At 39.2% G+C, this 18,718-nt stretch overlaps 1 protein-coding gene across 1 annotated transcript in view; it reads left to right on the forward strand.

The window, feature by feature from the left end:
* The first annotated feature begins 9,543 nt into the window (after window positions 1–9,543).
* PDE4DIP (phosphodiesterase 4D interacting protein) overlaps window positions 9,544–18,718 on the forward strand; it is a 217,252-nt gene continuing 208,077 nt past the window's right edge. The window contains exon 1 of the mRNA XM_024764822.1: window positions 9,544–9,776. Coding sequence (XP_024620590.1) covers window positions 9,544–9,776 — 233 coding nt within the window. The remainder of the gene's footprint in view (window positions 9,777–18,718) is intronic.

Genomic DNA, 18,718 nt, shown 5'->3' on the forward strand with positions numbered 1-18,718 from the left:
ACATGTGAGTTAGCATATGGTATTTGTTTTTCTCTTTCTGACTTACTTCACTCTGTATGACATACTCTAGGTCCATCCACCTCACTACAAATAACTCAATTTCGTTTCTTTTCATGGCTGAGTAATATTCCCTTGTATATATGTGCCACATCTTCTTTATCCATTCATCTGTCGATGCACACTTAGGTTGCTTCCATGTCCTGGCTATTGTAAATAGAGCTGCAGTGAACATTGTGGTACATGACTCTTTTTGAATTATGGTTTTCTCAGGGTATAAATTGATTAGCTCTAGTAGTTTTATGGTAGCATCTTTAGAGTTCTCCATGTATAGTATCATGTCATCTGCAATCAACTGATTTTTCACAAGGGTGCCAAGATAATTCAATGAGGAGAAGAATAATCTCCTCAACAAATAATGTTGATATAACTAAATATTCACATGTAAAAGAAAGAAGATGGACCACCTACCTCACACCATATATAAAAATTATCTCAAAATTGATATCAACCTAAATGTATGACCTAAGCTATGTATCTCTTTGGATAAAATATAAGAATGAATCTATGACCTTAGATTTAGCAATAATTTCTTAAGTATGACCTCAAAAGCACAGCTGGGGAAAAAAAAATAAGATAAATTGGACTTCATCAAAAGTAGAAACTGTTTTGCTTCAAAGGACATAATCAAGAAATTGAAAAGACAAACCCCAACATGTGAGAAAATATTTGCTAATCATATATCAGGTAAGGGAATTGTGTGTGTGTGTGTAATGTAAAGTCATGCAGCCACTTTTGAAAACAGTTTGGCAGTTCCTCGAAAAGTTAAACATAGAGTCACCATATGACCAGCAATTCCACTCCCAGGTATCCACCAAAAAGAGCTGAAAACATATGTCCACTCAAAAGTGTGTACATGGGGGCTTCCCTGGTGGCGCAGTGGTTGAGAGTCTGCCTGCCGATGCAGGGGACACAGGTTCGTGCCCCAGTCTGGGAAGATCCCATGTGCCGTGGAGTGGCTAGGCCTGTGAGCCATGGCCACTGAGCCTGCACGTCTGGAGCCTGTGCTCCGCAACGAGAGAGGCCACAACAGTGAGAGGCCCGTGTACTGCAAAAAAAAAAAAAAAAAGTGTGTACATGAACCTTCATGGCAGCATTTTTCATAATAGTCAAAAAATGCAAACAATCTGAAAGTGTATCAACTGGTTAAACAAAATGTGGCATTTCCATACAATATGATATATTTTCAGCAATAAAAATGAATGGAATCCTATGACATGGTACCTTGAAAATTTTATGCTAAGTGAAAAAAGCCAGACATGAAAGACTATATATTGTATGATTCTATTTATATGAAATGTCCAGGATAAGCACATCTATAAAGACAGAAAGTAGATTAGTGGTTGCCAGGGGCTGGGAGGAGGGAGAGCAGATGATAGGAATGGAAATGGTGAGTGATAATGGCTATGGAGTTTCTTTGGGGGGGGTGATAAAAATGTTCTGAAATTAGATAGCATTGATGGTTGCACAATTCTGGGGATATACTAAAAAATACTGAAATAAAAAAGAACTAAATAAATGGAGAGATATCTCATGTTCATGGATAGGAAGACTCAATATTTTCAAGATGCCATTTCTTCCCAACTTGATCTATAAACTCAATACAATCCCAATCAAAATGTCGGCAAGTTATTTTGTAGATATCCACAAACTGATTCTAAAGTTTATATGTAGAGGCAAAAGACCCAGAATGGCCAACACAACATTGGAGGGGAAGAACAAAGTCACAGGATGACATTACCTTAGTAATCAAGACAGTGTAACATTGGTGAAAGAATAGATGAATACATCAATGGAACAGGATAGAGAGCCCAGAAATAGACCAACAAAATATAGTCAACTGACTTTTTACAAAGGAGCAAAGACAAATCATGGAGGAAGGATAGTGTTTTCAACAAAAGGTGCTAGAATAACTGGACATCCACATGCAAAATAATGAATCTAGATATAGGCCTTATACCTTTCACAAAAATTAACTCAAAATGGATCACAGGCCGAAATGCAAATGCAAAATTATAAAACTAGAAGATCACATAAGAGAAAATCTAGACAATCTTAGCTTTGGCAATGATTTTTTTTTTTTGCGGTACGCGGGCCTCTCACTGCTGTGGCCTCTCCCATTGCAGAAAACAGGCTCCAGATGCGCAGACTCAGCGGCCATGGCTCACGGGCCCAGCCACTCCTCAGCATGTGGGATCTTCCTGGACCGGGGCACGAACCCATGTCCCCAGCATCAGCAGGTGGACTCTCAACCATTGCACCACCAGGGAAAGCGTGCATTTAATTTTAATTAAAAAACTTCTGCTGGGTGAAAAGCACTGTCAAGAGAATGAGAAGACAAACTACAAACTGGGAGAAAGTATTTGCAAAGTACATATCTGATAAAAGATTGTTATCCAAAATATTCAAAGAACACTTAGAATTCAACAATCTTAAAAAACTATTAAAAATAAGAAGATCTGGCCAGGCACAAAAGAAGATATACAGATGGCAAATAAGCATATAAAAAAGATACTCAGCATCATATGTCATTAGACAATTGCAAAATATAACAAAAATGAGATACAACTACACACCTACTAGAATGGCCATCTGCAAGCTGGAGATCCAGGAAAGCCAGTGGTATAGTCCAGTCTGAGAAGGTCTGAGAACTGGAGTACTAATGGTATATATTTCAGCTCAAGCAGTTAGGCAGAGGGAGAGGATTCAGCCTTCTGTCTTTTTGTTCTATTCAAGCTTCCTATTGAGGCCACAGGGTGCCTAGATATCTGTTTAAGCATTTTATCTGGGTGTGTCCGTGAGGGTCTTTCTGAAAGAGATTAGCATTTGAATTGGCAAACTGAGTAAAGTAGATTGGTCTCCTCAATGTGGGTGGGCATCATATTGATTTACTACACTTTGTTTATCCATTCGTCCATTGATGGACACTTGGGTTGCTTCCACTTTTTGGCTATTGTGAATAATGCTGCTATGAACATGGGTGCAAAATATCTCTTTGAGGCCCTGCTTTCAGTTCTTTTGGGTACTATATACCTAGAGGTGGGATTGCTGGATATGGTAATTTTATTTTTAATTTTTTGAGGAACCACCTTACTGTTTTCCATCATGGCTGCACCATTTCACATTCCTACTAACAGTACACAAGTGTTCTGATTTCTCCGCATCTTTGCCAACATGATATTTTCTGGGTTGTTTTTGATAGTAGCCATCCTAATGGGTGTGATTTTATGGGCTTTTTTTTTAAATCTCTGTCATTTTAGGGTTTTAAAAAATATACTTGATATCAAATATTGAAGTCTTGTTTTAAAACAAATTTATTACTAAAGCAAGCAAACAAAAAACTAAAACAAGTTCATTATTATTAAAACTTAAAGAAAAAATCATGATTCAGATAAATCACTCCTTCCTGGAGGAATGATAAGTGAAAGGGATGAGAAAGACTAAGGAGCATTCCCCTAAAAGGAGTCTAAATGGAAGTTTCTCTATTATGGAAAGATGGGCACTGTGGCAAAAGAACTTCCTCCTAATATTATCTAGCTTTTTGTTCTCTTAGCCGTTTGGGCTTTGCCATTAAGCCAAACCAGAGGTTGGCTTTCTTCCTTGGGGAGGGGATAGCAGTCTATTAGGACAAGTTCTCCCCCACCTTCATGTGGCCCCACTCTGAAAACCACAGGAGGATAGTTAAATTTTATGCTAAGAAAACTCTGAAATGGGTCAAGCTAGTCCATATTAACTTAATTCCAAAGCCTTACTGTAAGCAAGGCCAAAAAACATAATTCCTACTATTTCCTATTCCATTTGCTAGGTTAAACTACTAACCTGTTACGTTGTCTAATCTAGTACACTAAAAATTATGTAATGAAATAAAATGTCTGAAGAAAGACACTAAAATTGTACATTATCAGAAGATACTTCAAATTTGGATATTAACCTTTTTCATTATCAAATTTCCAGGAAAGAAATAAAGTTGGCAGATTAAATCTCCATCCCTTGTAAATTAAACCCCATAGAAAATCCAGACTCCTTTACTAAGTTCACAGAAATTAAAATGCAAAAAATCATTATTCTCCAATTACTTATGCTACTCAGTCTTTGCTAGCAGTGTTCTTAGACAGGTGCCTGGGTAGAATCAGAGTTGTTTCATCAGGTATAGCTTGAGCTGTTTTCACTGGAAATTTTATTTAGTATCCTAAATTTGAATTGATTCAGTCAAAATTTCTCATGTCTCTTACTTTCAAACAATCCAAAATGAATAGGATACTTAATACTAAACTACTGAATTATTAAAAATATTAAATTAATATTAATTTAATCAAGCCAAAACATTAAAATAAAAACATCAACTCCAAAGCCATAGAGCTACCCAAACAAATGGTGTTATCAGAACACAGTGTAGTACTTGGTGAGATATGTCAGAACCACTTTGCTGTTTCTAAACATCATAGCAGAAACTCAGTGTCAAGAGTAGAGAAAGAAGAGAAAAATCTTTACAGAGTTAGCTTCTCTGGCTTACTAATTGTTCTATGACAGTTATCTGCTTTATGCCAGTTATCTATGATTTGTAAACATAGTCTCATTGAGAGAAATGTTTCCCATGAAGAGGTTAATTATGGTATTGTGTTTAAAATGTGGCAGGTAGAAGTGGAACTCACCTACATAAATTCTTTCCTCTTTCAGGGAAGGACACTTGAGATCTTCCTGCCTTGTTATAAAATTTAGAAATTTACAGGTTGGCAGTCTCATTTTCAGGTTACTAACTATGGTATTGTTGATGAAAAAAATTGGTCAGCAGTCGATCTAAGAAAGAAATGGAGAATTTTACTTGAGCCAACCTGAGGATTATAAACTGGGAAACAGTCTTTCAGAAAGCTCTGAGGTTACACAAGTTTTTGAGACAATGGGGTACACGTCAAATGATGTATTATTGACAGTTTACACAATCAGATCTACAGGTGCAAAGTGAGTTGTGGGTCATGGGTCATCGCAGAAGGAAGGTTATCTCCTAAGGAATTGTGACCCTTTATAGTTTAAGAAGGAATGTAACTTCCTAAGGAGGTCTGGTTAATGCAGATGCACATCACACACTAAGGGGGCGGGTGGAGGCCCAAACGGGCAGAGAAAAATTTTATGTTTAAATTTTTCTTGTCTTGCCATGAAATATGAAATTTCTTTCATCAGTCTAATGAGCTTATTGGTTTTGATTTTACACGAGCATAATCAAAATTGATTAATTTTCATTTCCCCTTTGAGCCCCCTTTTCTTGTGTCACCCAAAGGCTGATTTGAATGTAGGCTCTGTTTAGTGACATAATTTCCTATACTCTCTTGTGCGTGTTCATTTTCAGCCCTTGCACAATGACTCCTGCCACTGTATAAATGCTGTGGAATTGACTAGGTCTGTGAAAACTGCCTCTTGGTCAAGATTTCCCCTTTGTTTTTTTTGTTTTTTGCGGTACGCGGGCCCCTCACTGTTGTGGCCTCTCCCGTTGCGGAGCACAGGCTCTGGACGCGCAGGCTCAGCGGCCATGGCTCACGGGCCCAGCCGCTCCGTGGTATGTGGGATCTTCCTGGACCGGGGCACGAACCCGTGTCCCCTGCAAAGGCAGGCAGACTCTCAACCACTGTGCCACCAGGGAAGCCCTCCCCTTTGTTTTAATTGGAGAATTCTCTTTAGCAAATTTCAGAATTTTAGAAACTGCTTCTAATATCCTGAGGGATATTGGTCATTTATTCTACGTGGGGTTTGCGGAACTTCTGGAATCTGAGAAGTCAATGTCTTCTACCAGTTTTAGAAAATTCTTGGTCTTTAACTACTGGAACATTTCTTCTAGCCCTTACTCTTTCTCTTCTTTTTCAAGGACTGTAATTTCACATATATTATACTTTTTTACTGTATTCCACGTGTCTTTGATGCTGTGCTCTTTTTTTTTTCTTTTTTTCTGTCGCTCATTTTAGAATCACCTATTGACCTATCTTCCACTTCACTGATTCTGACTTCTGCTGCATTCAGACTGCTGTTACACACACCCAATGGGTTCTTATTTCCATTTATTGTATTTTTCATATTTAGAATGTCCATCTGATTTTTTATAGATGCCAACTCTATATTGAAGTAAATTATCCATCTTACCATTTTTGCCCATCTTTTCCTCTATTTACTTAAACCTACTAGTCATAGTTAATTTAAAGTCCTGTTAGCTCTAATATCTGGGTACGTTTCTGTTAACTTTTAGTGTTTAGTCATTTGAATTTCATTTTTACCATGCCTTATAATTTTATATTGGATCCTATACATTGTAGATGAAAAAATTGTAGAGGCTCCGGATAATGTTATCTAACTTTCTAAGAGTTAAGTTTTGTTCTGGTAGGCAGAAGGAATACTAGTGGATCACTTTGATCCTATAAAGACTGGGTCTTAAGATTTGTTAGATCTATTCTGTTTCATTACTGTACTATCCTTACTCTAAGGGTATGGCCTTTTAAGGGGTCTCAGCTAAGAGCTCTGGCTGTCTTTCTACCTTGGAGAGGCTTGAAGTCCAAATTGTGTTGGATGCTGAAATCTCTACTTAGCTCATTACCCTCCAAACTGCTGTTTCCTGGTATGCTTTTTGGCATCTTGTTTTGCGTATGCTGGGTTTAGAAACTGGCCACTATCTTGAGGGGAATTTGTACCGAGATTATCGAGCTACTACTTCTCTGCCATTCGTCCCCTCCCTGGGAGTCCTCCTTCAAGTCTCAGCCACTTTGGCAGCTCTGAACTTTATTTGAGTCTTCAGCCCAGTAATACTGCATCTTTTATTTGGACTTTATTGTATAGTGCCTGGTTTGGAAAATTCCCTCAGGAGAAAAATCCCAGGGTGAATATGGAGTTCATTTCATGTGCTTCTCTTCTCAAGGATCATAGATTCAAGTCCTGTCTGCTTAGATTACTCGTCAGTGCCTTCAAAGAGTTGTTTTTATATTTTTCTATATTTATATATGTAATACTTACATATTTATAAATATTTATATATTCTATTCTATCCCACCCATCCCCACACCCAAGGCGGGGGAAGAGTCAGTCTGATACATGCCCCTCCATCTTAACTGGAACTGGAAGTTTCAGCACTTCTTAGCTTTTGAGTTTGCAGTAACTTCACTGAACTGTTTATCTGCCTCAACTAATGAAGACGGCATATTCATTTTAAATTTGGGAACCCCATTTGTTTCAATTTGTGTATTAGATAAAATCTACCGCTAGCCTATGGACAAAGCCAAAGTCTGAGTCTGCTAGGAGAGCAACTTCAACTAATAGGATTAGAAGCCTGATTTCAGAGAATTAGGTGACAAAGAATATGTAAAGTCAGGAAGTATAGACATCAAATGCATACAGTGCATATAAGCAAACTGGTTATGAACGGAAGTGAGAGATATGATGGTGGTTAGAGGGGGAAGGCTTTGCTTTAGCGATGAGGAAACTTGAGCATGTTTATAGCCTGGGCATGGAGCTAATGGAGAAAGGGAGGCCAAAGATACTAAGACAACAAAAGATAATTAAGAATTCCCTAGTAGAGATGAGAGTGATAGAGTAAGTTGCTTCAGTAAGATAGATTGGGGGAAAAAGAGAGGTAAAGATATAGATTAAGTTAGGAGGTTTGAAAGAAAGAATGAGATACCTGATAGTGTCATTTTCTGGAAGCAGTTGGAATCATGATGGGAGAGACTACTTAAAGATAAAGAAATAGTAAAGAAGCAGAATGAAAGACTGGATGAGTTTCACGAGTGAGATACGTCTCTGATGACTCCCAGTTTTGAGGCTTAGGCAACTCAGTGGATGGTAGTGTTGGGGTTAATGAAACAGAACTGAAGAGCAGATTTGGGAGGAAAAAATGAGTTAAGAAGAGTTCAGCTTTATTCACACTGAGTTAATCAATAATAGTGACTGGGCTTCTCTGGTGGCCCAGTGGTTGAGAGTCCGCCTGCCGATGCAGGGGACGTGGGTTCGTGCCCCGGTACAGGAAGATCCCACATGCCGCGGAGCGGCTGGGCCCGTGAGCCATGGCCGCTGAGCCTGCGCGTCTGGAGCCTGTGCTCCGCAACGGGAGAGGCCACAACAGTGAGAGGCCCGCGTACCGCAAAAAAAAAATAAATAAATAATAGTGGCTATTGCCTATGAACCTTGGGATCCATAGTACCCACTACAAAGATAAACCTTCTCCCTTGCAGGTCTTGCAGGTCACACTGGGGTTACCTCCCTATAAACCCATTGTAAGTTGAAAATACCTTAAGTCAAAATGCATTTTATATACCTAACGTACCAAACATCACAGCTTAGCCTAGCCTACCTTAAATGTGCTCAAAACACTTACATTAGCCTACAGTTAGGCAAAATCATCTAACACAAAGCCTATTTTATAATAAAAAAGTGTTGAATATTTCATGTAATTTATTGAATACTATACAGAAAGTGAAAAACAGACTGGTTGTATGGGTACAGAATGGTTATTAATGTATCTGACTGGGAGCCCAGCATCACCAGGGAGTATTACCCCATATCTCTAGCCCAGGAAAAGATCAAAATTCAAAGCTCTAAATCTGGTTTCTACTGAATGCATATCGCTTTCACACCATGGTAAAGTCGAAAAATTAAGTGGAACCAGTAAGCGGGGGCCTTCTATAGAATAGTGCAGCAGGAGCGTTCTGCTTTGCTGGAGACTCAGCTTCCATTCTTAGAGGACACTTGAATATAAGAAAAGGATTTTCAGAACAAACATTTAGTGGACGATTTATTTGACCTAGGAACCTTTTTTAACCATGAAAACTCCCTCTGACTTGATGGTGGATACCAAGCTATATATACTTTACTATGAGTTCTTCATGAAAAATGACAATCAGAAAGTCTCAAAGGAAAGGAAAATTGAGGTTGTTTAGGAGAAAGGTTTTTACAATAACTAAAAGAAAAATTGAAAGGAAAAGATTTTAAATGAGGGGATAAGAAGGGAAGAGAGGGAAAGGAGGCTAGACAACAACCTGGAGAAGTAATGATTCTGAGGAGAATAATATAAAATATAAGAGGATGACTGATTTGGAGGGTGGAGGACAAAAACCAGGAAAATATGGAGAGAGGGAATGAGAAAAGGAGAAACTTTTTGAGGTTGGAGATTGAGGACGGTGACAATGAAGCAGACAGGAAGAAAAAAGAAAGCAGGTCTGGAAATGAAAAGCTCTCCAGGTTGAGGTGGTGGGTGGAGAGAAAACGGGGAGATGACAGAGGGTTAAGAGGCAGCGGCGGGCGTTTGTGCGAGAGGGACCGAAGCAATCTGGGCGGAGCAGGTGGCCGAGGCAGCCGCGGAGGAGGCCTGGTCTTTCCAGGTCTCCACCACGACAGTGGCAACTGGAGTGGATGGTAATCCACGCCCAGAGGATGCGCCCTGGCAGTGCGGGAAGACCTTAGGAAAACCAAGCAAGGACGGTAACTAGGATTGGGCTGTCCAGGCCCGTGAAATTCATGAAGAGGACTGACAGCGGGTCCTGCTGCCGCCGCCGCTGCGACTGCGGCCGCTGCTGCCGCGCGTCCAGCCGGGCGCGCCACGCGCCCTACTGGTCCAGGGACACGGCGCGAACCCCACAGTCCTCACGGCAGTCTCCCGGCCGGGAACGACGGCATCCCGAGCCGTCCGGGAGCTGGGCAGCAGCGGCCGAGGAGGAAGAGGCAGCCGCGGCAGCCGCACCCTGGATGAGGTGAGAGCGGCGCGGGAGCCCTGGAGGCTGCAGACCGCACCGGGAGTGGCGGCGCCCTTTGCGCTGGTTAGGAGAAATGCTTTCGGGGACCCACGGGCTGCAGCCCCGAGCGCTTGGGAGGGGTTGGCACAGGGTGACATTAGCTTGGAGCAAGTTGGAGGGCACGGCTGGGGACAGGGGGGTGATGGGGCTGGTGGCGGGGACAGGTCGGGGAGAGACAGTAGGGAGTTGCCTAGAAATACAGGTGTGGAGCTGGATTGTACCGGACTAAAGCTTAGGAAACCCAGTCTCTCCCCAAGGTCTTTGCTTAACGTGTAGTCAACGGCTTTGTTGGTAGAGGTGAGATGGAAGGCCATGCCGGTTGGGTCGAGTCAAAGGAGAGATCAACACATGATTCAGAAGGCCATGCCAGGTTGGAAGCGCTAAGAATGGTAAAGAAGATAAAGGACCAGGAAATGTGTGTGGGTGTACAGTTGAAAGAGTACCCACTGCCTTATCTTATCCTTTTTTTCCCCTCCCAATCTTAGATACAGACAGCAGGGTGGGGGTTGGTTCTTTCCTAGGCTACCTCTCTTCTCCTGCAGAGCTGGAGCCTCGCCTGTTGGCTGGATGACGCCCAGCAGGATGAGCCCCACCTAAACCCAGTCACTTCCGTTGCTCTGGCTTGGAAGACCAGACAAATTAGGCCCAAATTTTCTTCATGTAGCAGCAGCAGGATGAAAGTCTGCCATACATACTATTTCTTTGGAGAAGAGACAGATTGTGCTGCTGACTTTTTGAAATAAACATTTCCTTGTCAGAGCATCTTTAGCTTATTCTTTTATGCGAAACTAGCACTCACAAATCAAACTACAAGGCAATAGTGGTTTCAGTATCTAAGCTGCCATTAACTAACTGGGATCTGAAAAAAGTTTCTTCATTTCTCTAGGCCTGTTTCCTATGCATAAAATCAGGATTTGTGTCTTCTGAGTATTAATTACAGAACCAAATATTAATGGGATCTGTATTTTGTGCTCAAGACTATGTTTTATTTGTGAATGAGGAAACTTAATTTATTCACAGGCAATTGTATTTATTCATCACACTGTCCACTGTTTATTTGAGAAAACTGAGTCAGACTATTCAGTTAACAGTACTTAAAGGAATCACATTTCTATTAAGAAACCCATGATAAATTATTGCTTTTAAGAAGGAATGAAGCAAGAAGTATTCATTATTTGATTTTTTATAAAGTGGAATTTTAGCCCAAACATAATTGCTTTTTTAAACATGTGTATCTATGGTGTGTTGAATATTTTTCACAGATTACTTTGGAATTTTTTTTAAAGCCTGAAACAAAAAAAATTAATCTGAATATATATTTATAATTTAAAGTTTCTTAACTACTTTATATATACTGGGGTGAACTCTTTTCATCAAAAGAAGCATTACCATTGCAAAATTTTAAATGTGTCATGACTCGTTATCCTAAAGATGTGATTTTTCTTACGGTCTTTGGTAACAAAAAGTTTGTAGTGTTAGAATTAGTTCTCTAAATTGTGGTTTAATTGTTAAAATAGAAGGTATATACTTTCATTATTTCCTTAATAGTTATTCATCTGACATGTCTCTACATTCATCTTAGTTGATGTGATGAGGCTTGAAATGTTTTTAAACATTTCAGGAATACTCAAATGAAACAGTGTCAGAAACTTCACTGAGGTTGGTGCTACTCTGACCCTCATTTAAAAATCAGTTCTCTAGGAATGTGCAACATACTTTTAAAAACATACCTGTCTTGGACTTCCCTGGTGGCGCAGTGGTTAAGAATCCGCCTGCCAATGCACGGGACTTGGGTTCAAGCCCTGGTCTGGGAAGATCCCACATGCCGTCGAGCAACTGAGCCCATGTGCCACAAATACTGAGCCTGCGCTCTAGGGCCCGCGTGCTGCAACTACTGAAGCCCACCCACCTAGAGCCCGTGCTCCGCAACAAACAGAAGCCATCGCAATGAGAAGCCCATGCACCGCAACAAAGAGTAGCCCCCCCTCGCCACAACTAGAGAAAGCCCACAGGCAGCAACGAAGACCCAAAGCAGCCAAAAAATAAAATTTCTTAAAAATCCCAAAACCAAGCAAACAAACAAAAAAACCCTACTCCATATTAAAAACAACAACAACCACCTGTCTTAGCTATATTACTAGAGGTTTATGAGTATTAGAGGCTTGCACTTGGGAAGGAGTATCTTTGGTATCCAATTTTCTAACTCCCAATCAACTAAAAATGGAAGTAAGCAGCTCATTTTAATTCAGTGTTTTTTTTAATTTTTTTTTTTAATCAAGCAATGATGGTGGAGGCCAGTACAAAACTGGATGCAAAACTACCCTCAGGTAGTTGAGAATCTATAGTTCTAAACTCTGCTCACCTAACTACAGTATGGAAAAAGGGCTATAACAGTAAGATGGACTGTGGAAATAAAAAATAAATAAATACAAGACTACTATATAAACCTAGAATGGCAAATTACTAATTTATAATGAGGAGTCATCTTAGGGAACTAGACTCTCTTTTTTTATTTAAGTGAGGTCTCTTGGCATACTTGCCACATTTGGAAGCCAAATTATAATCAAAAGGTTGTTTGTGAAACTTGAATTTAGAATAAGGAGAATTAATCAGTGAATTCTAAATTTAAAAAAAAAGTAATAGCTTCAAACAGAGTATCAAAGGATACAGATGGGTTCTTTCTTCCTTGGATGGTGAGTGGCATTAATGATCAACCTCTCTCCTCATGCACACCTTCTTTTTTTCGCTGACATGTTATTTCTTCAGGTAGTCGTCTGTTTGGCTTGGGAATCTTTATGTGTTTTTCAAGTGTCTGCATATTTCTTCTCTGAACCAGTTTGTCTTCATTGTAAAGTTTAAATTCCAAATGGCAAGCTTACTTTCCTTAGGCAAAATTCATGATGGGGGTATAGGGAAGTGGGGCTGGGGGACCTTGTTTTAGCACCTCCATGCTGGTAATATGAACCACGTGGTTAATGGTAACTGGATGTGGCGCTAAGAGGCAGAGGATCAGAGAGGGCTTCACACACACAGGGGATGAACTTTTTCCGGCCTAACAAGATAATGAAGCCAGGGTTGGATGGGAAGTAAATTTTATTTATTTTTATTTTTTTTAACATCTTTATTGGAGTATAATTGCTTTACAATGGCGAGTTAGCTTCTGCTGTATAACAAAGTGAATCAGCTATATATATACATACATCCCTATATCTCCTCCCTCTCGTGTCTCCCTCCCACCCTCCCTATCCCACCCCTCTAGGGGGTCACAAAGCACCGAGCTGATCTCCCTGTGCTATGTGGCTGCTTCCCACTAGCTATCCATTTTACATTTGGTAGTGTATCTATGTCAATGCCACTCTCTTAGGAAGTAAATTTTAGCAGAGGGATATGAGCAAAATGTATGGCCCTGGGAAAATGCCTTATTGAAATGAGACGCATGCTGTGATAGAACATTTCTATGAGGATTTCATTCAAAGGTTTTCCTCTTTCAAGTATACAACTATTTAAAAAGAGGAATTAAGTGAGTTGCCAGGTTATGGCAATATGCCTCAATGGGCACTTGTGAAGCCTAGCAGATTGCACATTCTAGGTGGATAGCCTGGAACCAGCAGGCAACTATTGGAGGTTGGGGGTGGTGGGAAATCATGTCACAGAAGGATCGGTATACTTCTAACATCAAACTTCAACCATTGTGTCTCTTTAGCCATCTCTCTTTTTGTTATTTACTTTTTTCTTACTGCTTTATTGAGATGTAATTGACATACAGTAAACTGGGCAAATTTAAAATGTACAATTTGAAAAGTCTCAATATGTGTATCAATACATACCTGTGAAATCATCACATGTCCATCATCCTATAAAGTTTCCTTCTGCCCTTTTAAAATCCCTCCCTTCGGTCTCATCTTGCCCCAGTAACACACAGGCAACCACTGGTCCTTTTGTCACTACATGATAGTTTGCTTTTTCTAGAATTTTATATAAATGGGATTATACAGCATGAACTCTTTGTTTTTGCCTCGCTTCTTTCACTCAGCTTAGTTATTTTAAGATTTATCCATACTGTTGTGGCTATCAATAGCTCATTTTCTTTCATTGCTGAGTAGTTTCCATTGTATGGATATACCACATTTAGTTTATTCATTCACCAGCTGTTGGGTTGCTTCCAGTTTTATGGCTATTACAGATAAAGCTGCTGTGAATATTTGTGTACAAGTCTTTGTGTGTACATATGCTTTCATTTCTCTTGGATGAATTTCTAGGAGCAGAACAGTAAGCATATGTTTAACTTCTTAGAAAATTGCCAAAATCTTTGTCAAAGGGATTTCACCTTTTACATTCCCAGCAGAGATGTATGAAGGTCCCTATTTCTCCACATCCTTGCTGACATTTGTTACTGTCTTTTTTTATGATAGCCATTCTAGTGAGTGTGAAATGGTATCTTATTATGATTTTGATTTGTAATTCCTATTGACTACATATATTGAACACCTTTTCATGTACTTTATTACCATCTGTATATTTTTGGTGAAGTGTTTGTTGAAATTTTTGGCCCATTTTTTGTGGAGTTGTTTGCTTTTTTATTGTTAAATCTGAGTTCTTTATTCTAAATACAAGTTTTTATTATATATGTACTTTGTAACTATTTTCTCCCAATCTATAGTTTGTCTTTTCATTTTAGTAACAGTATCCTTTGAAGGCCAGAAGTTTTTAAAATTCTGTAAAGTAAGTCCAAACTATCAAATTTTTTTAAAGGATTTTGCTTTTAATGTTACATTTAAGACACCGTTACTTAACCCAAGGTCACAAAAATATTTTCCTATGTTTTCTTTTTCTTTTTTTTTTTACATCTTTATTCGAGTATAATTGCTTTACAATGCTGTTAGTTTCTGCTTTATAACAAACTGAATCAGTTATACATATACATATGTTCCCATATCTCTTCCCTCTTGTGTCTCCCTCCCTCCCTCCCTCCATATCCCACCCCTCTAGGTGGTCACAAAGCACCGAGCTGATCTCCCTATGCTATGCGGCTGCTTCCCACTAGGTATCTATTTTACGTTTGGTAGTGTATATATGTCCATGCCACTCTCTCACTTTGTCACAGCTTACCATTCCCCCTCCCAATATCCTCAAGTCCATTCTCTAGTAGGTCTGTGTCTTTATTCCCGTCTTACCCCTACGTTCTTCATGACATTATTGTTTTCTTAAATTCCATATATATGTGTTAGCATACGGTATTTGTCTTTCTCTTTCTGACTTCACTCTGTATGACAGACTCTAGGTCCATCCACCTCATTACAAATAGCTCAATTTCGTTTCTTTTTATGGCCGAGTAATATTCCATTGTATATGTGTGCCACATCTTCTTTATCCATTCATCTGATGATGGACACTTAGGTTGTTTCCATCTCCTGGCTATTGTAAATAGAGCTGCAATGAATATTTTGGTACATGACTCTTTTTGAATTATGGTTTTCTCAGGGTATATGCCCAGTAGTGGGATTGCTAGGCCGTATGGTGGTTCTATTAGTAGCTTTTTAAGGAACCTCCATACTGTTCTCCATAGTGGCTGTATCAAGTAACATTCCCACCAACAGTGCAAGAGGGTTCCCTTTTCTCCACACCTGCTCCAGCATTTGTTGTTTCTAGATTTTTTGATGATGGCCATTCTGACTGGTATGAGATGATATCTGATGGTAGTTTTGATTTGCATTTCTCTAATTATTAGTGATGTTGAGCATTCTTTCATGTGTTTGTTGGCAGTCTGTATATCCTCTTTGGAGAAATGTCTATGTAGGTCTTCTGCCCATTCTTGGATTGGGTTGTTTGATTTTTTTGTTACTGAGCTGCATGAGCTGGTTGTAACTTTTGGAGATTAATCCTTTGTCAGTTGCTTCATTTGCAAATATTTTCTCCCATTCTGAGGGTTGTCTTTTGGTCTTGTTTATGGTTTCTTTTGCTGTGCAAAAGCTTTGAAGTTTCATTAGGTCCCATTTGTTTATACAGCACCAAGAGCCTTTCACCCACACGGCTCAGAATAAAAGGGAGAAAAAGTAGAAAGAAAGAAAAGGATAAAAGAAAATAAAATAAAGGTAAAATAAAGTTATTAAAATAAAAAAATAGTTATTACGAAAAAAAGTTTAAGTTAAAAAAAAAAAACGGACGGATAGAACCCTAGGACTAATGGTGAAAGCAAAGCTATACAGACAAAATCTCACACAGAAGCATACACATACACACTCACAAAAAGAGGAAACGGAGAAAAAATAATAAATCTTGCTCTCAAAGTCCACCTCCTCATCTTTGCCAGGTCCAGACTTTTCCCTGGACTCCCTCCCGGCTAGCCGTGGCGCGCTAACCCCTTCAGGCTGTGTTTAGGTCCTCTCCCTGCGCTCCGACTGAAGCCCGAGCCTCAGCTCCCAGCCCCGCCCTCCCCGGCGGGTGAGCAGACAAGCCTCTCGGACTGGTTAGTGCTGGTCGGCACCGATCCTCTGTGCGGGAATCTCTCCGCTTTGCCCTCCGCAGCCCTGTGGCTGCGCTCTTCTCCGTGGCTCCGAAGCTTCCCCCCTCCGCCCCCCGCAGTTTCCGCCCGCGAAGGGGCTTCCTAGTGTGTGGAAACCTTTCCTCCTTCACGGCTCCCTCGCACTGGTGCAGGTCCCATCCCTATTCTTTAGTCTCTGTTTATTCTTTTTTCTTTTGCCCTACCCAGGTACGTAGGGAGTTTCTTGCCTTTTGGGAGGTCTGAGGTCTTCTGCCAGCGTTCAGTAGGTGTTCTGTAGGAGTTGTTCCACGTGTAGATGTATTTCTGATGTATCTGTGGGGAGGAAGGTGATCTCCGTGTCTTACTCTTTCGCCATCTTCCCCCTCTCTCCCTCCTATGTTTTCTTCTAGAAGTTTTATAGTTTCATGTTTTACATTTAGGTCTATTATCCATTTTAAGTTAACTTTTGTATCTAGTATATGGTATTGATCAAGGTTCTTTTTTTCGCATGTAGTGTTGTTCCAACACTGTTTGTTGAGAAATCTATCCTTTCTCCATTTAATTGCCTTAGCACTTTTATTGAAATCAATTGACCATATATATGTGAGTCTATGTCTGAATTTTCTATTCTGTTCCATTGATCTATTTGTCTATCTTTAGACCAATATCATACTATCTTGATTACTATAGCGTTGTAAATCTTGAAATAATGTAGTGCAAATCCTCCAATTTCATTCTTCTTATTCAAAATTGTTTGGGCTATACTAGGTTCTTTGCATTTCCATATAGATTTTAGAATCCACTGGTCAACACAGACAAAAGGCCTGCTGGGAATTTGAATGGAATTGTATTGAAGTCTATATATTTAATTTGGAGAGAATTTGATATTTTAACAATATTGAGTCTTCTGATCCATAAACATGGTATATCTCTTCATTTATTTAGGTCAGTGGCTCTCAACTGGGGACAATTATGCCTCACAAAGGACGTTTGACAGTATCTGGACACATTTTTGATTATCCTAACTCACAGCAAGGGTGATACTGGCATTTAGTAAATAGAAGTCAGGAATACTGTCTAATAATCTACAATACATAGAACAGTTCTAACAATGAAGAACCATCCAGCTCAAAACATCAATAGTGAGTGAGGTTGAGAAACCGTCATTTAGTTCTCCTTCACTTTTTCGCAACACTGTTTTATGGTTTTAGCATATAGAATTTACATATCTTATGGGACACATGCTTAAATTCTTAATAACTTTAATTCTATTATAAATGATAATGTCTTTAAAATTTCAATTTCTAATTATTCATTGCTAGTTTATACTGTTTTTTGTATACTCATCTTATATCGTGTAGCTTTGCTAAATTCACTATTTAGTTCTAGTAGATTTTTTGTAGATTCCATAGAATTTTCTACATAATAATTATGTCATCCACACAAAGAGAGGAAGAGGGAGGGAAGGAAGAAGAGACAGAGAGAGACAGAGAGACAGTTTTACTTCTTTCTTTCCAATCTCTATGTCTTTATTTATTTATTTTGCCTTGTTGCACTAGCTAGCACCTCTAGTACAAAGTTGAATTGAAATAGTAAAAGCAAACAAACTTTGCCTTGTTACTGATCTTAAGAGGAAGGCATTCATTCTTTTACCATTAAGTTTATACCTGTAGGTTTTTCATAGGTACTTTTCATCAGATTGAGGAAGTTCTCTTCCATTCATAATTTTCTGTGAGTTTTCATTAGGAATGGTTGTTTGATTTTACCTCTGATGAGATGCCTATATCATTTATCTTTTTTATTCTATTAATATGGTAAATTACATTGATTGACTTAAGAATATTAAAATTAGCGTTGAGTTCCTGGAGTAAATCCCACTTAATCATGATATACTATCCTTTCTATACTGTTGGATTAGAGCTGCTGAAATTTTGTTAAGAATTTTTGCATCTATGTTCAGGAGGGATATTGATTTGTACTCTTCACTTGTAATGTCTTTGTCTGGATTTGGTATAAGGGTAATGTTTTCCTCATAAAATGAGTTGGGAAATGTTCCTTCTTCTTCAATTTTTGGGGGAGAGTTTGTGGAGAATTGGCACTATTTCTTCCTTAAATGTTTGATAGAATTCAAAGGAAAATTATTAGCATAATGTCTTCAAGGTTCATCCATGTTGTAACATGTGTCAGCATTCTGTTCTTTTTTAAAGGCTGAATAATATACCATTGTATGTATGTATCACATTCTATTTATCCATTCATTCACTGATGGACATTTGGGTTGTTGCTGCCTTTTGGCTATTGTGAATCTTCTATGAACACTGGTGTACAAATACCTGCTTTCAATTCTTTTGAGTATTTACCCAGAAGTGGAATTGCTGATTTATGTGGCAATTCTATGTGGAACTCCCATACTATTTCC

The sequence above is a fragment of the Neophocaena asiaeorientalis genome, unplaced genomic scaffold (genome assembly GCF_003031525.2).
Source record: "Neophocaena asiaeorientalis asiaeorientalis breed wild unplaced genomic scaffold, Neophocaena_asiaeorientalis_V1.1 scaffold62, whole genome shotgun sequence".
NCBI lineage: Eukaryota > Metazoa > Chordata > Mammalia > Artiodactyla > Phocoenidae > Neophocaena > Neophocaena asiaeorientalis.